Source organism: Brachyistius frenatus, unplaced genomic scaffold (assembly GCF_029030835.1).
Source record: "Brachyistius frenatus isolate BFR_SWC_R1_liver_20210118 unplaced genomic scaffold, ASM2903083v1 Contig_24, whole genome shotgun sequence".
In the NCBI taxonomy this organism is placed as follows: Eukaryota; Metazoa; Chordata; class Actinopteri; family Embiotocidae; genus Brachyistius; species Brachyistius frenatus.
The window spans coordinates 3660684-3680514 of NW_027210623.1; the positions used below are offsets into that span (position 1 = coordinate 3660684).

A 19831-nucleotide genomic window follows, 5' to 3' on the forward strand; every position below is an offset into this window, starting at 1 on the left:
GACGATAGGCTTTTCGCTGCAGTTGAAAATGAGCACATGAACGCGTACACACAAAACACACACTGAGAGCAAAAGGCAGGTGGCACTTTTTTTCTGTTGTCACTCATGTTTGAGAAATTAGACCCAGTAAACTGCAGTAACAACCAGGCTAGTACAAGAAAAAAAAACTGTATAACACTGACTACAATTCATACTGGATCTGTACTGTCATATGATCATCACATCAGTTTTATTTACTCATTGCATGTTTTACTTTGTCTTCCATGTACTATTTGTTTACTTCCTTATCAATTTGAGTATCTTTATTTTCTTTGTCCTTTCTGTCCTTTCTGCTCTCCTCCCCTGACAAACACTCAGTCAAAACATGACAAATGTCTTTGCACACCATTACTTGAAAAATCTTGTCAGGGAGTAGGTTGTGACCAACAATGTCTCAATCAGAGCGGTGTTCAAAAAGAAATGGCTCTGCAATGACTGTCTGTTACATTGATTTATGTTTTGGTAAGAAATCACCCTGACAATCTGAACGATAAAAAAAAAAAAAAAAAAAAAAAAAAAAAAACTGTTTAACTCAGGGTTAAAGTTTCCATCCAGAAGAGTATGTAGAAAAGAAAAGATTTCAGTGATAATGAAAGGCAATTATGAAGAGGCACATTTAGAGCATCATGTTCAGCAGTGCAGCAACATAAGTAACCTACTTTGTTTTGTTTTTCCTGACACAATCATGTCGAATGTTTAGCAGTCACTGGATGTGTGTTACAACCACTACAGCTGTAGAATCAGATAACTTCTGTTTATTTATCATACATCTGTAAAATATGAAAGCATCAGTTCTAAAATCAACAGCTTTAAAGCTTCATATTTTCCAGTCACACTCCTGTGCTAACCAGTTAATCTGTAAGTAGTAAAATGGAAAATGATGAGTTCAACTGACGAAACAAAATATGACAAAAGAAATTGCTGATTTATATCAAATTTAATCATTAAAATAATGTTTTTCTTAAGTTAACAAATGAACAAAGTTAAATTAAGGTATACGATAAATTAATTGTCAAGTGGAATACAAAAGTACAACATGTTTTTATGGATATACATTACAATAGTTTTAATATATTCCAAAAAATTCACATTATTTATGTTCAAGTCAAAGGTGCGGAGGGATTTTCATCTTTTGAAAGAGTCAAGCTTTTCTCTTCCACTCTTTTCATATGATGTTTCTCTGTGCTCTACGTGAATGTTGTAAACTTATTGTGTGTTCTTTTGTACTTTTTGGTAACTTGAAACTGCCTTTAACATGAAGCCTCTCTTGTAAAATATATGACAAGCATCAAGAGATTTCATGATTAAGTAGTTATAAATTCATGTTAATGTGATTATCATTATCATGTGCACTTCATGAGATAGCAGACCGAACAAAAGCAACAAAATGAGTGACAGTAACTAGGATACTGTAGCGGCACGCTAAACGCATTACAAAATCTGACTACAATTGCAAGCAATTTATTAAGGGGTCCAAGCACCCCCATTAAAGTCTGGCCCAAAGCCACGTCGACCTCAGCCAAGCTTCCCCACAAGTCTAGAAAGAAAGTGAAAATCTCTTCTCTCAACGCTTTGACATTTTCCTCTTCTGTCTTTGGAAAATCTAGAGTTGAACTTGTGTCATCTGTGTAGCAACCCAATGCTTGTCACAGTAAGCTAAACCTGAAGACAAAGTTCCTTAGGGAACTCCCTGGATGAGTATAAACACCAAAACAAAATGATTGACTCTCAAACTCCTACTTGATAGATGTTTAAAATGTAATGCAAATTGGGAATTATCTGGGGAAGATACAGTCTTTTATCCCAAAATGTCCCTCTTGGTCAAATTTTTACATCATTTTTCAGATAATCTTTTGACACCTATTTTGCTACTCTGAGTGAAAAATAACCACGGACTACTTCGAAAAAAGAGGTTGTGCTTATATTGCAATTTTTTTTAGATGAAAATCAAGTGGAAGTGGGCGCAGCGGATGCAGCTCAATAAAAGAAACACGTATAAATCATACTTGAGAGTGACGTGTACGGTTATTGAGTTATTTGACGAAAGGCATTTGTATTTACTATAGCACCCCCTCCTGGTTCACGTGGGTAATATTTATCTAAAGAAAACTTTGAGGGCCTCCGATATTTACAAAACAATAATTATTCATATAGTAGAAACCGATGAATTTTGGTGCAATACAAATCATGGATATTCGCTTCGCTGAGGCGCCCTCGTGTGGCCGGTTTGCATCAAATTGTAAATTGCGGTTGTGGAACATACATGGAATGAGCATAGCAAAAAAAGGTGAAATTTGATTATTAGTCACAGATCATTTTGTAAAGCTTTGTCACTTTTATAATTTTGTTTTATCACTTTAAGCACCCTGGTTTTCTAAGTTCAATCAATCAATAAATAAAAATAGAACCAAAACATTTCAGTGATGTGCAGCATTATTATTATCAAATGAAGTTATTACATTTTTATTTATTTATCAGGTAGTGCTTAAAATAAATAAATAAAAAAATCCGACTTTTTTTCAACATTTTTTTTGAAAATCTGCAGCAAAATCAACCATTTTTGACCACAACAATCACAAAAACAAGGAAGGACTGCATTGCACCAAGTATCCTGAAAACTAAGCCAGTAGTTTTGCTTTAATGCTGCTGACAAAGAAGAACCAAAACGCACCGTAATTAGAACGTCTTATTGGTGGAGGTGAATAAATAGTCTCTGGACTGTTCTGCTTCGGAGTCTTTTACAGAAACTCTTTGGAATCTGTCAATGCTTTTAAAATACCTGTAGATCTTTGACCAGATAATAAACGAGTCCCACATCAAACATTAGTGTGATAGATAAAACTGTCCAAAATATTTAGTAGAAATTCCGAATCTCACTTTTCACCTGTCGCATTATTTCCATTTCAATCTTCTTCTCATTTTCCCGAAAGCCTCTCTGCATTACCAGGCAACCGAAAGCTGTTGTATAAGGTGTGGGTAGCATGCAGAAGTGGAAGGGGGCCAGACAGGCAGTCTGTTAATAGAAATGATTAAAGCTGGTGACGATGCACTGACTAAGAAAAGAGCAAGGGAGGGCAAGACAAAAAGCAAAACAAAGAGAGAGCTTCTCTTTTTTTTAAGCTTCACAATAAAGTCTGAAGACTTTTATGAAGAGGTTCCCTCACATGGAAAGCCATATGAACAAGAGTTGGCATGACAAAAACAGAGACATACTGTATACTCCAGGAGAAAATCTGCCTTTGATTGTTCAGGAGTGTGACAACAGATGCTGGAATGTTTTGTTAAACACACAGGAAAGCATCTGAAAAACAGATGATTCTGATGCTCTATACATATCCGCCATATGCAGCTGAAGAACTGAAGTGGACTAGCTGCTCAAAGGTACAGTGGTGAGCAGAGTGGGAGATAAAACATTAAAGGGCGTTTCCACATCGTCCTTGTTCTCTCTGGCCACCCACTTCTTGCTTTCTCTTTCTGTGCATTCAAGCGTGAGTGATTTTTATGAGCCGAGGGGTCTGAATGTCTCTGTGGTCCAGAGGGGTTGCAGACAGATGTAAGATGTTTTAGAAGAAGAATAATTGGAATATTTACAGAGGTCAAATCCCCCATTGACATCCTTTTATTACTCTGGCAACACGTTGTGCTATAAATGAGACTGAATGGGGCACACAGCCATGCATACACACAAACACTCCCACTACATACAGAGCTCCACAATAGATCATCCTTTGATGTATGGAAATTAAGAGTCTGGGAAAAAAAAAAAAAACGCATATCTGCCTTCTGAGGCCAAAGCTTGACAGACAAGTGTGACTAGACTGATGGTGCCAGAGGCTGGGAATGGGAGACCTGAGGAAATCCTGGTGTGCACACACTCAACATGCAGAGCACCTACAGTAATGCATTCCAAAAGAGCATGATAGTCAATGAATTGCAGTGAAGAGTGCTCATTATATACTGTATACTTTCGACACGTGGTTCATCATTTGGTAAAGCTACATTACTCCTTGATGACCCAAACAGCGTTTCCATCTTTCCATAACATTAATGCAGGCATGTCTGTTTAATATTACACATAAGCAGTGTTTCTGCAGCCGGCATTTGAAATTACAAGTTCAAGTAGGCTGGATGAGCACATCAATGTGGCTTCGTACTTGTCTGTTTCCAATGTCAAACTCAGCACCAAGTTACACAAACCTGCTGCTGTCTCTTACGTCTGCATGGGTTTGTGATGAGGGACAAAATAAATAAGGAGAGGTGGCAGAGAGCAAAATTGATAGACCAAAAACCTCAAAGTCAGACAGACAGACAGACACAGATAGATATTGACAGACAGACAAACAGATACATGGAAAATGACAAAGAGAAGCAGCACTGACAGACTGCTTCTCGATGTCAGGAGAAATAATAATTGTAGTGCCGAAAAGACGAGAGAGGGGCAAAAAAATAAAAAATAAAAATAAAATAAAGGACGACAGACACAAAGAAATCCGGAGTTTTGCTTCCATGGGAAACAGGGTTGGTGGTGGGGGAAGAAAAGGCTGCGTTACACACAGCCAAAAGAAAGCAGCTTCTTCAAAAGAAGCACAAATCATTACTGACACCTGAATCCAACCTTATTTTCATGCTCAAGTAAGCTCTTTGCTCAGCGTCTATGAATGTACTGCAGCCTTTTAGTGTGTCTACAGGCCTCTCGAATGACTATCGGACCTGATTAAAAAAGAAGCCAATATACATTTCAAAGAAACCGGCTTTATGTCTCAAAACAGATATGGAGAGATATGACACTTATGCATCTCATAATGGTAGAACAACACTATAAAAGATGCTGACAGAGAAAGAGCACTACATTTATATACTGTAAATGTAAATATATTCAGTGAGGTCAGCGAAGTAAGGAGGTGGACAAAGCCAGAAGAAAAAAAAACATGGATCACGCCTTCCTTTGATCTTACTGATGCACTTGTGAGTCCTGGTCAAGGGCTCGCGGACACACAGCGCAGTCGGGAGACATAAAACACTCAATGGGGAGCGTCGTTATCTACAGATTATCAAAGCACCGAAATAAAAAACTACTACAGGAGTCCGTAGGAAGAGAGGAGTCCACACAATAAAGTCACACATTTCTTCCTCCCTATGTTTTCTCCTCCTTACACTAGCCTTCACTCCCTCCTGCTGGCAACAGTAAAATCTTCTTTGGAACAGGAGGAAACATGCTGTGACACTACGACCTCACACAAACATCGACTGTGCACAGACTGCGGCGGACTCCTTCCAGCGGAGACTTGCCTTTAGCAATTTATACAAAGAGCACGACTGAGTCTCCGCTGACCACCCGTTCTCTCCCTGCAAGCCTGCGAACAGACTCGACACACGGGCTAAACTCAGAGCACCGAGTGAGCTTTCATCTGCAGCCACGTTTGTGTGCATGCTATACCTTGTGCAAACATACACACAATTTGAGTTAAAAAAAAATTAAAAAATTCAGTGACTTAGAATTTAAAGAGAGTTGTTTTTCTTCTCGTTAACAGACATGACCAGAAGAACAAGTTTAAAAAGATTAAACCTACAACTTGTAAATGTGCCACAGCAGAAGATTAAGGTTGGTATCGAATCGTGGTGAAGGGGAACCGCGTGTAGCGTCGATCAAACACTAAACCGTAAAATACAATGTGTGTTTACAGAATCAACAAGCATGTAATCCCAGAAACATCCCCAGAGTTACAAAAGTAGAAAGGTAAGCGTGAAGTTGAAAAGAACACAGAAGAAGAAAGCACCGGTTCTGTCTAGGAAGGCCAAACTGTTCGTCATGAAGCTTTCACTACTGCTCAAATACATCCAAAACAAAGAAATATGAAAAATGACACGTAATATCTATTGATATTGATACTAAAATATAATGGAAGATGATACAGTGCTTTGACTCTTGCGCTGACTGAATCTCCTTTTAATGTCGGTCGTTACAACTGCGGTGGACTTTACCACTTTCTCTCTGCTATTACCAAACCAATTACATCACAGGAGTACAGATGAAAGTAATGTCTTTTGTCTGGTTGCTGACGGATCTCAGCCGTCAAACATAACTGATTTGAAATGAGGAAAACTTAAAATGCGGTAAGGTTTATGACATCCATTGTTTATATGGCTGTACAACCCACACATCGCATTATCTTTTGGCTCAGCACTGTTGTCCATACCATCACTTTTGTTTACGTGAGGCGACAATGGTTAATGGCCACCATCGAACAAGAATCCAGAGCATTCTCAAAATTTCTAAAATATTTTTCTGTTTTCAGATTTAATAATGGCCTCAGTTGCCTAAAAAACATGCTCAATGGTTGATAACATAAAAGGCTTTTCTCATCTAGTTCAAAGCTAGAGGTTGGCTCAGATAATGTTTTTCACATGGAGCTGCAAAGTAGAAAGTGAAAAAAGAAACAAGGTTTCTTTGTTGTATGCCTTTTGTTTGCTGAGAAATAGTCCTAACTATTAAATTACTACTTTAGCATTTGAAATGCAAGTTGAAAAAAGCCCTGCTGGAAAACATCACCAGGGGTGTTGATTTGATAGGGAGTGGGTGAAACTCCACGTGCACTGGGAGAGCTAAAGAACTGAAGTTGACACCAGCATGTGACCAAAATAACAGCAATAATCACACTGTGGTATCACCTCAGAGAGTGAGAGGTAGACAGTGTTAAAATGATCAAGTATTGTGATCCTTGCATGCTTTAAAAGAGTGTGAATGTGCAGGTAAACAGGAATGCCTTTTGTTTTCCCTTTAGATCATATCAAATCTGCTAAAGACCCACAATAGGACATTCACCAAAACTGTGTGGGTACCCCAAACTGTGTGTGCATGCGTGTGGAGGTTTGTGCCTATGGGGTAATATTGTATATTACCTCTGCTGGCTCGATCCACATGCTCCAGGTCTTCAACAAACTTGATCACGTCTGGAAATTCCTCCTCACATACTTGTGCCAGGAAGTGGAGTAATGTGCTCTTTTGGTCGGCTGACTTGGTGTCCTTCAGCTGTTGTAAAACAGGTATGCACAAACACAGAGTTAAACACAAAAAGCTAGGATAGTGAAGGTAATGCTTTTCATCTCTTTAACACTTTTAACCAATAGAATCTACAGACTGGGTAATAAAACGACTGTGACCGGGGACAGGGTGATCGCATATTTTGCAGCGGTAGCTCAGAATTTACTTGTCACATTAAATGTCATTGGCTATCCCCTCACTTTGTAAGATCAGATTTGTTGTTTTTCTATCACTGAATAAAGGGGAAAACGTTTTACTTTGTTGTATAAATTTGTTGAATCCATCTTAATTTAAACCTGCAATGCGGTGACAAGACAAAAAAGAAGCAATTGAATTCATGCAAGTTGATTATTTTGCTGCAATTTTGCTGACAACCACAAATTTGGTGTTCTATAACCAAATCTCTCCCTGGTGTTATGTGACAAAGGCATATGTGTCATTGTCCTTTGTTCCACTACTATGAGCTACACTAGGCTCTCGCTTTACAAATGCTAAATGTTGACATTGCAACAGATGACTTTATGCCTCACATTTGCACAACATGATGACCCCCTGCGCTTGGTGGCTCTCTCATCCACACGCAATATTTATTTTTTTCAATTTCTCTGATAAATCTCCATCATTGCTCTCTTACAGTCTAATTCCAAGATGTCTCTTGGTATCCCTGCCAAACATCCCCCCTGTGGAGTGTGTTGCTGTGTATCTCTCCAGGTGATCTATTGGTAGACAGCAGTGTACTCAGACCTGCTGGGTTTAATCATGTTTGTATTATCTCCTCTAATCAAACATTCTCATCTCTGTTCATTTCTATTTTCTCTCTCTCTTTTTTTTTTCTCCTCAAAATCCTCAAGTGCTTGCTCACAAAAGGTCCATCTCAGAATTTAGACAGATGGTAATCATAGTTGACAATGTAAACATTTTCCTTTTTCCAGTTGGGATGGGTGCAATTTTCCTGTGCTGTGGTGTGTGCCATGGAATTATGTTGTCAAACTCGAGGGTAGACGTGAAGATGATGTCTTCCTCTATATATCCTGCCAGTGACATCGACTCACACCTTCGTCACACAACATACGGGAACGAAAATAAAGAAACAGACACGCCGGAACAGCAGCGTGGTGCTAAATACAATACATAATCCTTAATAGACCTCCGATAATTGATTATATTATTGTCACGCTAATGCATCTCATCCATCATGTGTCCCATGTATGAATTGTCTCAGCACATGCACTCGTGTTTATATGAACATCAGCATCCAAAGTCTAACAGGGCAAAGAGGTGGCAGTGACAAATTGCTTCGGTGGTTGTTACTGTGGAAACCACAGTGTGCGTGCCAGCAGCTGTAATGTAACTACTGGAGGAGTCTCCTACTCCAGGATTACACCCTGCTCTCCATCACTATCACACAGGGAAGCTTACTGTTCTGTCTTCATACCAGATCAAATCCAGAGGTGCAGGCATTGGCCATGTCTCTGACCACTAAGCATGGCTACCCCTGCAGGGTGTGTGAACTTTCAAAGGAATAATGGTCATGGCTACACTTATCTGTTCTGAGCAAGAGAGCGAGAATAAAGTACTCCCTGACTTTGGATGCTGTGATAGAAGCCAGCTGATAGAGAAAGCCCTGTCTTGGGGGGCTGATAGTGTTCAATCAAGTGAAATGGTTTAAAATAAAATGTCTCATCACAGCAGCCACTTTGGATCAGTCCACTGATAAAGCTCAGCCAAGGTGACAAAACAGGGGGGAAAAGAATACACCGACACACACACACATACATAGAGGCTAACACTACTAGAAACGTGCAGCAGACGGTGGAGATACACACACAAGTGTATCAAAGATAAACAGCAACACAGAGAGGTCACCATTTTACGGAGATGTCACACTGAACAAGAACTTTGTTTTCAGTCTAAACACCACTGAGTGTTTTGGGACTGGGGCACAACATGGTATTTCAATATCCATTTTGCAAAAGAGCATTCAAAAACACGAGGCTGGTATCATTCAAACATTTTTGTTGTCAGTACCGACCGACAGCTTGATCCCGATGCCAGTTCACGAACATTTTTTAATACAAATTGATTAAAAAAACAAAGCATTAAATCAGAGTACAAATCTTTCGTCTTTTATGCAGTTTAGAGGGGCAGAGTGGAACCCAAATTATTTTCAGAAGCTACAATAAAGAGATGTTCCCTAAACGCCTCACATGCAAGCTATCGCTAGATGCTACAAAACATCAATGCTCCCTAAAGAAGTCATGCGTATGCTATCAGTTGATGCGAGCCAGCCAGCTGTGCACAGCCTCCTGTAAATGCAGAGCTCACAACTTAGGCAGGTGTGTGGTCAAATGTTTGTTTGTTTGTTTGTTTGACAACAGTAAAATAAGGTGTTCTGATGGGAGTTTAACCAACATGCAAACAAATAACTTGATTTACCCGGATGGGTATTTTCCATTCATGGGAAATAATGTGGCTAACAGACTGATGAGCTTTACTCCTGCTTTAATGTATCAATAGTTATGTCTTATAAAATGAAAACATATTAGTGTGGATGTATAAAAATTTGGTACAAAATGACGAGACATTTCACGATTATAAATAGTGTCATAGCAATTCAGTCTCTTTAAATACATGAAATGAGACTGCTGTAAAGAGTTTGGCGGGCCACCTTAAAGTAGAATTCTAAAAAAAAAGTAATCTTGTTGCTGCTGTAAGAGTCTAACTGTAAAGACAGCAGTATAAAATCTATAGAAAATGTTTATCTCGTGAACTTTACTGAACATGCCTCACTCATACTGAACCATTCCCACTGGGGGGCAAGGAATGACTACACACTGTTTGTGAACAGTTGGTGGTCAGGTCAGCCTTTCAACCCTTACCTTGCAAAGGGAACTGAGGTCAAAGCCATATGACTGGGCGTTTCGAGAGCCTGCATTCATGTAATTCCCCAGCAGCAGCACCAGCTCCAGTAAGTGGCCAAAGGAGCGGCTCTTCCTGACCTCATCACAGGCGGCGTTTACTGCCAGGATATCTGGACGCAGGTTGTTTACCTGCTCCTCAAACTGGAGCCGGAAGAGGATGTGGCTGAGGCGAGGACGCAGCCGCTTCACACTGCTCATCTGAGAGGGGAGGGAAAAAAGCGAGGGAGGATATAAGAAAACAAGGGAAAATGGATGTGAAAGGGATAATAGGAAAAAGGTAAATATAGAGTGGAGAATAAAGCAGGAGAGAAGAGAAGCAAGGGAAATTATGTCAAAGAGAAATAAACCACATCAGAGAGCATAGTCGAACTTAAAATAACTACAATCACACTTTAGTCACACTCTCGCATTCGGCCGATCTAATTTAAAAGACATTTATGCAACCAGCATGTTGGAAAGTGTTGCTAGGCAGTAGTAATAGATGTTGGCAGTGATTTGATTTGGGACCCAGGTCTGGTAAGTTAATTGTGGAGTTAGTGTCCATATAGGGCATCCAGTAGAGGGGGTGGAATATACAATAGGCTGCCTTGGATTACCACTCTCGCACAATTAGAGAAAATTGGAAAATATTGCACTGGGCCCAGGCACTGGCCACAACAGTGATTGTGTATGTGTGTTGGGTGGTGGGGAGGGGTGCGCATTCCAATTGTCTGTTTCACACAACAGCTGGCTGTGCAGTTTGATGTCCTCCATCAAGGGTTTAATTATAGCAACTGTAATGTTATCAAATGACTATTTCAGTCAGTGCGTGCGTGCGTGTGCGAGAGACACAGGAGAGAGAGAGGAAACAGAGCAGGGATATTTTATGACAAAATTAAGAAATAGGAAGGTGCGCAAGAGCCAAACATGATGCTCAAATAAAGCCCAGAAATTGGATAAATTATGTGATAAGGGTATTGTAGTGAGAAGAAAATAATAAGACAAAGGAAAACAAACACACCAGAGTACTCAGAGTGAATGTGTGCAGCTGTTGTTTCCACAAAGGCTACAAGAGGGCACTGGGAAGCTGCATTCACAACATGAGGGGATGGTCTTAACACAACAAAATGAGGAGGAGGTTATGGAAAATGGAGCTTGTGTGCTGCCAAGTCATAATTCACAGAGATGATTGGACGGTGAGAGGGAAAAAGACAGTTCTGTTGACATACTGTACTTTAAGAGTGGGTGAGTATCAGCTCTAAAATTAAAAAAAAAGAAATATGCACCACATAGGGTAAAAACAAATTCATGGGAGTAAATATTTTGACAACTTAGTCTGCAAGTGTCTCCATGGAGTGTCAACAACAATTTAAATCCAAGATGAAAGACTTCAATTCAAAGCAGTGCCAGTGCTAAGGACCATGAGTGGAGCCAGCAGGCTGTACATGCTGGTAAACAGAGTGATTCCTCTGATTTCAGGCACTGAAATGATCATCAACCACAACGTACAGCAATGACAGGTGCTGCACTACATGAAGTTGACTGCTATAAAAGACAAAAGCGTAGTGATATGTAGAAAGTAGTGCTCTGTTGGAAAATTAAGAGCTTTCAATCCTTCGACTTATTCTCACAAAGAATATTGAACTTATTTGTGCAGCTTGAATTAAGACACATTAGATGGGATGCCATCGTGTACAAGGAACAGTGAAGATGTTTACATTACAATCAGGTCTTATTTCTTAGAATAGGCATACATACTACACACTACCACACACAATGTGGAGTTCAAATCAAGTGTGAAAGTGGTGGTTGTTGAAAAGAGGGAAGATGAAATGCATGTGTTTGCACAATGGAAAATTTTAATTCCCTTTGAACCTGAGCTTTTCTGATAGGTGAATGCACACAGGCTTCCTTGGGCCCACGCAGGCACAGTAGTGAAACAATATTATATAAGCAGGCTCCTCTTTGTTCTATGTCTCCCTGATGAACTATATAGAACAGCTGAAGAGGCTCTATTTTTTACCTCCTTTCCCATCCACCAACCACTTAGTCGCTGCATTTTCAGATCTCTTTCATGAGTTTACAAACAACATGGGGCAAAAGAAGATTATTGTATGTCAGTAAGTTGCTAGGCAAAAACACAAAATACTTAAAAACTACTACACCCCTCATGCAAAATTCTGAATAGAGCATCTTTGAAAAGACTAAGAAAATGATGCAGACATAATTAGGCAGCAGTGCCGCTTTTTAATGTGCATATATTAGTACATCAGTCCACAGGTGTCCTGTCTTCCCTCTTAACGCTTAAAAAGATAGAATTTTAAGAAGCTCAGGATTATGATAACGACATGAAAGGTGTGTGTGTGTGTGTGTGTGTGTGTGTGTGTGTGTGTGTGTGTGTGTGTGTGTGTGTGTGTGTGTGTGTGTGTGTGTGTGTGTGTTTTCGGTGGAGCGAGAGACACGGGGAAAGAGTTATGATGTGAATACAAGTTTATGTTACTAATAACACTAAAATGGTCAAAAACCTGTTTTATAAAACTGTGTATTCATTATTATGGTCTGATGAACCATTTAATTGATGCTACACTTAATTTAAGCTTTGCTGATACAGGAAAGACCATAGTGTCTGGGTCTTCCTACAACTAAAATAATACAATATAAAGAAAAAGCAATTTTGTGCTATTCATGTGCAGGTTATCTGAGCTATAGTATACCCAGTTGGTAGGGAGTTTGCAGGTGTGTGTGTGTGTGTGTGTGTGTGTGTGTGTGTGTGTGTGTGTGTGTGTGTGTGTGTGTGTGTGTGTAAAGAGTGTGTACTCACCACAACCCCAAACTGCTCAGGCTCAGACAAATTAGAGTATTCATTTTTGTACTTGGCCAGGGCGTTCAGCTGCTCCTGCTCTGGGAGGTGCTTTACAAGGTTCTACAATGAAGAGGAAGGAAAGGAGTGAGAGGCAGCACAAAGGAAAGCAGCATTAGCCGTGATACTCAACCTATATTGTATTACTCACACTCAGTACTACATTATATTTTACTCATTTCCATGTTTCAATTTCTTAACCTTGTACAATATGTAATGATTTAAAGTAAGCTGTTAACCCTTAGGTGAGCTAGGTTTCAACAGCAATGCGATCGACCACAGTCTCCGTCTACAGAGCAATGTGGTGTTTTTGTTTTACTTCATTTACAGTGAGTCATAAAAATATGTTTTTTTGTCCTCAAACCTACTGCTGTTCTATTTACTGTTTGCTTTGTAGAGTTTCAGCCATGCAGTTAAGTTTTGAGAAAACAGTTTTATAATTGCAGTAAAATGTCTTTTATTACCCAGACCCTCTAGACTATATCCATATGGCTCTATATGTATAGAGACGACTGAAAGGCAAATGTTGATTGCGTGGGGTTTATTGAGCTGAGTTTATTGAATTGCCTTCTCATTTGAAAGTAACAGTCACGACAACACTGATGACTGGAGTCAAAACAAATATTGTCACGTCCATTACTTCACTTTTCATTGATGGACTATAATGGAATTTGCCTTAATGACTATTAATTATTTGCGTGTTTGTAATGAACAATTATTGATCAAATGAATTCTTTAAAATGGAAATTAGTAGTTTAGGTTTGTCTTTATTTGTTTCAACTCAGTTTACCCACTATCACAGTAAAATTATCTAAAACCATTAAAAACATTCATCAACTTGCTCAACAATTCGGTCTACATATTCTCAGCCAAAAACTCAAAGGTTATTTATACAAATTGGCCTTTAATCAGACATACACACATTTTTTATTCTAACTATTTGGGATTTTTCTTTGGTACTTTTTTCACAGTGCATTTATCTATTTTATGAGTTCTTGTGAGTAGGTATTTTCTAACTATTTTATAATGTGAATCCATGTTGGTACAAATTAAATTAAATACTGGTTGTTTTTTTTAATTGGTAAATTATGTAAAGTTAAAAATGAATTGAAAATGAATTAAATAAAAACTACCGAAGTCTGCAGTAAAAACAAACCAGTGATATAAATTAACTTGAACAAGAACACATCAAAGAACCAAAAGTACTTATCAATATTAGAATCACTGATGTGTGTATCACCATATATGACAGCAAAAACAAAACAAGCAACTGCACAACAGATACACCAACAAAAAAATAATGCTAATGATGAAACAGTGTCACCTTCACACAGTCTATTAACCAAAGAGCCCTGACGAGTTTATTTATCACATGTAAAATGTAGTTTTCACAGGCAGTACATTTGTTGGTGACAATTCTTTAAAACCAAATTCAGATTTGGAGTAAAATTGTCTTTTCTGATACATATTTAGATTATAAATCAAATAGCATGCAATATGTTGTTATTTATGACTATATGTGTCATAAAACACCAGTAAGGGTCAAGTTCTACACCGAGTTACATTACATTTCATTTAGCTGACGCTTTTATCCGAAGCGACTTACAATAAGTCCATTTCAACCATGAGGGTACAAATTCAGAGCAACCAAGAGTTCAAGAGTAAAAGAATTCAAGGAAGACAAGAAGCAGAAACAAGGGCAGGCAGATGGACGGAAAGTTAAAAAGGCTTTTGACCTCTCATTGTCAGAAACGAACACATTGTATACAGTAAATACGCTCAGCACAATCAGAAGGCCATCTAATCGGTCAATCTGCATCTGGAGGTGGCCTGGCTCGCACGTCTGAATGCAATCTATAGAGCGTGACCACAATATCAGTAGTAAATCCACTAAGCAACTTTAAGGGTCACCTAACTCCATCTCTTCCTGATAATTTAGGAAGACCAATAAAAGAGAGAAATAGTAGAAGTTCCTAAAGAAAGAAACAGACGGAGAGGAATATTGACAGACAGAAGGATAGACAAACAAAAGCATAGACAGATTGCATAGAGAGGAAGTAAATATTAAGTGTGGGTTGTACAGATTGCATAAACAAACGGAAGGCTACAAAGCTAAGTGGTCAAGCAGAGAAATATCTTTTTTTTTTCCTTTTTTTTTTAATCAGGTGAACATCAGCACAGTACTTTGTTATTTATTTGTTTATTGACAGATCGCCTGTGCTCACCAACTGCTTCAACACCTGCTGTACTGCAGGCTCTACAGATGCCCAATGCTTCATCCTCAGGCTACATGTTGTTTTATGGTAGACAACTAATCAAGACAAAAGACAAGAGTTGGGGCATGAACCTGACCAAATGAGTAGGAGAAGGGCAGCACTAAAAATATACTTCCAACCTCGAGGTGAAAAGTTGCACACCATAGCTCGAGCTGCTTTCCAATAATCTTTCCAGTTCGCTGGTCCAAGAAAGTCTAAAGCACTAAACTCAGATAAGTAGCTCTAAATATTTTGACCTCTTTATGCAAAACTTGACCAACCTGGATCATTGGTTCAGTGAGTTGCTCCTCATCCACCTCCACTATCATGCGACGAATTTCCTGATAAGGCATACGGAAGGAACCCAGGAAGATCGCTGCACAGAAAAACCAAACACGCAATAAACTCTGTGTTAATACAGAAGTGATTCATTAGTGAGCATTAATGCTGCATTTTCATACAACTGGTCTTAAAAATTAATGAGAAGAAACAGAAAAGACAAAAACAAAACAAAGACAAACAAACAAATAAAACAGCTCAAGAACAAATGAAGGACATGAAGTTGGGATCAAAGGGAAATAAAACCAAAAACATTGCACAAGTTAGTCAGACATAAAACTGCTTTCGAAAAATGTATTTTGAAAATTTACAATGGCTTAGCAAGCAGGAAATCCTCAAGCAAGTGGTACGACTTGGGACTGAAAGGGAAATGCCTTGACAGGATAAGTATAGCTAGAGGAAACCCAAAAAAACCCCAAAAAAAAGATGAGGCAGACCTTGAAAGATTATTTGGAATATCTGAAGGTAAAAACTGTTTTTTTTTAATAGTGTTCCACTTTGTTTTTAGAGTTAGAAACATAAAATTCACATGATATATCACTTTTTGAGGTGATACAGAGGCAGGTGTGCAGGATGTCAAAAAGTACTTGGGTCAGTGGTTTTGAATGGATACTGTATATACACTATGTAACTCAGAAACCCCTGCTTGATGATCCATATAGAATTAAAATAATAACACAAAACAGGCTGATGAAATTAATTTTACTGACAATTACCAAGTTATGTTCAAGCGAAGCGTAAGTAGCCAGTCTTTTCTTCTTCATACATTCATCTCAGGTGTGACTAACCAACTGCCTCTCCTGCTAAATGCATATAAAATGCCGTAAGTGTGATATAAGTTCCTTACTTTAATTGCTAATGAGGGAATTTTAGTGCATTAAAAGTCATTGGGTGGAATACATTTGTATGTATCTTAACAGTCACTGCATCAATCAAAAAACAGAACTAAAGGCCCACATAGTCATTTACAACCTCAATCAAAGCTTTTAGACTCTACCTCCTATGGTGGAACACATAAACCGCCTACTCTCTTTTTTTTTTTTTGCTCTCCTTTTTCCTGCTGCATGATTTATCACCGTTACTGGGCTGATTAGTCTCATTTTCTTTTAATACATGAAACAAAGGTCACAGCTCCCCCTTGATATAAGCCAATGAAGTGCTCAGATCTGAGAGTGCTTAAGAGATCAGCTGGATCCTCATTAATGCTGGGTGCTTTTAAAACGGTCATTTTAAGACCAAGCATGCGTGTATGTGTGTGTGTGTGTGTGTGTGTGTGTGTGTGTGTGTGTGTGTGTGTGTGTGCGTGTGTGTGTGTGTGTGTGTGTGTGTGGGAGCCTGTGTGAGAGAGAGAACATGAGAGAATGAGACAGAGGGATCAATGTGATCACACACTAGCACTTTCCTTCTGTTTCTGATTTCCTTAACGGATCCTAAACATTGTTAATTATTTAAGAGTGAAGACATGAGTCACAGGTAGCAATGGCCTGGTTTAGTGAGCATGCTATTGTTTAAATTGCTATCGCAACTAGCAAAAGTTTAACTCTTTCCTTGACAAAATTCTCTATCATGAACACAAAAAAGAGGACATAGAAGGGGACATAAGTGAGATAAAGGACAACAGAGAGGTTAGAACAGATGACATGCCGAGTACACTCCAACAAGCCACACAGATGTGTAGAAATATATTTATTGGTAGGAGTGGGCTGAAAGGACACAAATACTTACAAAGATTTTGTGCAATCTTGGGATCGAGCACCTTGAGCGCTTTAATTCTCTTCTTTATGGATTTCTTATCCTCCAGATCATCCTCTTCTTTTTTGGCTAATGAAGACAGAGATACTGAATTACTGTCAGAAGACAAAGGCAAAATTTACACAAGTGCATGCACTTAGGGTACTGCTGACATATCCATGATACACACACATTCAGAAGCACTTAGATTATAAGATTTACATCTCAGTGTCCAGGTGAAACACCAATAAGAGAAGAGTGAAAAGTGATCTGGGATGTCAAGATTGTCTGGCTCCATTACATTCATATATTATTTGTTATATTGGACTGATTTTAAAGACGTCAGCTGTTTAAATACACTCGCAAACATTTCCGGGTTTTGTTGTTGTGTGTATTTACATATTTTTCCAAGTGAACAATACCACAATGATCGGATGCCATGCGACTAGAGAAGCATGAAGAAAGGGATTATGGGAAGAGCTGTGATCACACCACTGACAGAGTAGGGTATGGGAAAGGCATGACTCTACCATAAACGCAAAATTGCATATTCTGTAATCAGGTTATAGGTGACAGTAAATCTGTTTTGGGTCACATGAAGCCAGGTACAGCCGGTGGGAGGTTGGTTATGCTATTGGGAAATAGAACAGACACCATGAGATCCGGAATAAACCAAACTGGACAGACAGATATACACGCGCCCTCTTGAGCCACACTCACAAAGAGGAGTTCATGGTTGGTTTTAATTATTTAAGACACCAGATTAAGAGAACAAAATGTGCATCCCAAGAGTATCCTGGGTAATTGTCTCGTACTGTAATTATCGTGCGCGGGAGAGGAGAGGAGAGGAGAGGAGAGGAGAGGAGAGGGGAGGGGAGGGGGAGAGGGAGGGGAGGGGAGGGGAGGGGTTAATCCACAGGAAAGGTATTATGGTGTTCCACATGGACTCTGTCTTTTTTCAGAGATCCTGTATCTAATTAAAAAGTGAAAAGGTATACTGGGAGCTCCCGCAGGAACAGGCTGGTAGCATGTCCACAAACATGCTCACCGACAACACACACAGAGACACACAAACACGGCCACACACTGAGCTATCCTTGGACTTACGTGGCTCCTCTGTCGGTACATTCTCCTCACAGTCTTTCAGTGTGTGAGAGAGGAGAAAACGCAAAGGACAGACAAGGAGGACAATTGAAAATGTGTACCGTGCAAAGGGGAGAAAATGAAAAGATAAAAAATGCATTTTCAAAAGACTGCACGCTGTCCACTGCAGCAACACATAACCAGACTCAAAAAGGGAAATGCTTGAACAAATAAAAAAGGAGAAAACAATTTGATTCATAATTTTTTTTTTTTAATGAATAGATCAAATTTTTTTTTTAAAATACCTTTAAAGCTTTCTCTAAACACGAACCAGTTTTGGTCCACAATTACAAACACATAAAACACATTTGTATCGTTCGCCTTGATAATGATTAGAGCTGAAACGACAAGTCAATACATCCGTCAGCCTCATGTGACCACTGTCAAAACCGATTCATTGTTTTTACTTGCATATCAATATCATCAATAATAAACAATAATATAATACCTATGGGACTATTAGTTGGACAAAACAAGCAATTTGAATATGTCCACTTTGCCAACAAGGCTTTGGGACATGGTGATGGTCAATTTTCACCATTTTCACATTTCAAAGATAAAACCTTTAAACCATTATAAAAGTAGACTTAAAAACAATTATTCAATGACTAATTTTTTGCTGCTGTTGTTATTAATGTTACAGCGCAAATCAAGGTACAAATGTTTCCAAAAATGGAAAGCAAATGTTTATGTATATATAAAGTTTTTAGATTTCATGTTATGCGTTGATGTAATCGTTCTAATCATCATACACTCCAATAAAGTGTTGAAACAGAGATTATGCTGTATATATGATACAAGGATAAAAACATCTAGTTTACAACTTTAATTCTTAAAATTGACCCTGAAGTGTTTAAATGACAATCTGCCATTCCGATTGACAAGAGAGAAAACAAATTGATGTAAACAGGCATGAGGTCCTCCGTGTGCCACCAAAACATCTCTGGCCTGTGAAGGCATGAACTCCACAAGACCTCTGAAAGTGTTGTGTGGTATCAGACACCGCGACGTTAGCAGCAGATCCTTTAAGTCCTGAAAGTTGCAAGGTGGGACTTCCATGGATCTGACTTGTTTTTCCAGCATATCCCACAGATGCTCAATCAGATTGAGATCTGGAGGATGTGGAGGACAAGTCAACAACTACAACTTTTTGTCCTGAGCAATTTTGCAGTGTGGCAGGAAGTTGTATTCTGCTGGAAAAGGCCATTGCCTACAGGGACTACTGGAAGAAATAAGTGGTGGAGTGTCGTTCCGGTGCGCTCCAGCAGCAGCGTTACAGGCGCTGTCAGGCCGGAGGGACTATTTCACCGTTGTAACAACGGTGGGAGGCGTTTCCCCCTTTTTTTTTTGTGTACCGAGGGAACTTACAACCTTTTTCGTTCCTATAACTATGTTTTGTGGGGACTTTTTTAGCTCCTACCTCTGCTTAGGTTCTCTCCTCCGTTGCAATAGGAACTGTGGTGACACACAGGAGTTAAAACACAGTAAGCAGCTAAACTACAGCTACGAACGAAGCCTTTTA

The 19831-nt window shown here is 39.0% G+C and overlaps 1 protein-coding gene across 1 annotated transcript in view; it reads right to left on the reverse strand.

The window, feature by feature from the left end:
* The window catches only part of LOC138620524 (protein diaphanous homolog 3-like), a 154529-nt gene that overhangs the window by 76472 nt on the left and 58226 nt on the right, over positions 1 to 19831 (reverse strand). Inside the window, exons 17-21 of the mRNA XM_069697797.1 lie at positions 17161 to 17256; positions 15378 to 15472; positions 12803 to 12904; positions 9961 to 10200; positions 6940 to 7069 (exon numbers count right to left, since the gene is read on the reverse strand). Of these exons, the coding sequence (XP_069553898.1) occupies positions 6940 to 7069; positions 9961 to 10200; positions 12803 to 12904; positions 15378 to 15472; positions 17161 to 17256 (663 nt within the window). The remainder of the gene's footprint in view (positions 1 to 6939; positions 7070 to 9960; positions 10201 to 12802; positions 12905 to 15377; positions 15473 to 17160; positions 17257 to 19831) is intronic.